Source organism: Camelina sativa, chromosome 1, assembly GCF_030686135.1.
Source record: "Camelina sativa cultivar CO46 ecotype springtype chromosome 1, ASM3068613v1".
Classification (NCBI taxonomy): Eukaryota; Viridiplantae; Streptophyta; class Magnoliopsida; order Brassicales; family Brassicaceae; genus Camelina; species Camelina sativa.
In genome coordinates this window covers 11,338,264-11,339,059 of record NC_141880.1, presented here as the reverse complement: position 1 = coordinate 11,339,059, position 796 = coordinate 11,338,264, and the positions used below count along the sequence as shown (strand labels likewise).

The 796-nt window shown below is 50.5% G+C and overlaps 1 protein-coding gene across 1 annotated transcript; it reads left to right on the top strand.

Moving 5' to 3' along the window:
• Positions 1–211: 211 nt before the first annotated feature.
• LOC147949778 (uncharacterized) lies at positions 212–796 on the top strand. The gene has a single exon (XM_087510487.1). It carries the CDS (start codon positions 212–214, stop codon positions 794–796), a length of 585 nt encoding a protein of 194 aa, XP_087366613.1.

Sequence of the window (796 nt, the reverse complement as noted above, 5' to 3'; positions counted from 1 at the left end):
AATGTGTGTGTGTGTCTTGTGTGTGGTTAGGTTCTTAGCAAGCAGCATTGTGTAGGGACCTTACTTATGGGCGGTGGGGAAACGCATGTGATGTTTGACACCGGGGCTACGCATTGTTTCCTGAGTTCGAGTATGATTGGTAAGAAGCGGATTCCGGAAGGAGTCCGGAGATAATTTCGGACGGGTACAAGCAACGGGCGGCCAAGTGATGATGACGTACGAAGTAGTGCGGAACATCGCGTTCATGGTGTGCGGTATTGATATGCCAGCGGACATAGTCATATGTTGGGTGAAGGCACACGATATGATAATGGGCATGGATTGGCTAAGCAAACACATGGCTCACTTGGACTGCTACCGCGGGCGAGTACTGTTTGAGACAGCTAAGGGAATGGTCAAATATCAGGGCATCAGGCCATTGCCGGGAAATCTGTTAGTCTCGGCAGTTCAAGCCGAACAGTTGATCAGTAATGGGTGTGAAGCGTACCTAGCTTCGATCATGATAGAAGAAGTGGGTATGGGTACAGGGTTGCAAGATATAACGGTGGTACGGGAATATGAGAGCGTGTTCGGACCCCTGTCCGGACTACCACCAGCACAGTCGGATCCATTCACCATCGCACTGGAACTCGGTACCGCTCCAATATCAAAGGCTCCATACCGTATGGCACCGGCGGAGATGGCCGAGTTAAAGAAACAGTTGGGTGAACTGATGGAGAAAGGATTTGTGAGGCTAAGTAGCTCACCATGGGGTGCACCGGTACCAACTTTGCATCGACTACCGAGGATTGAATAA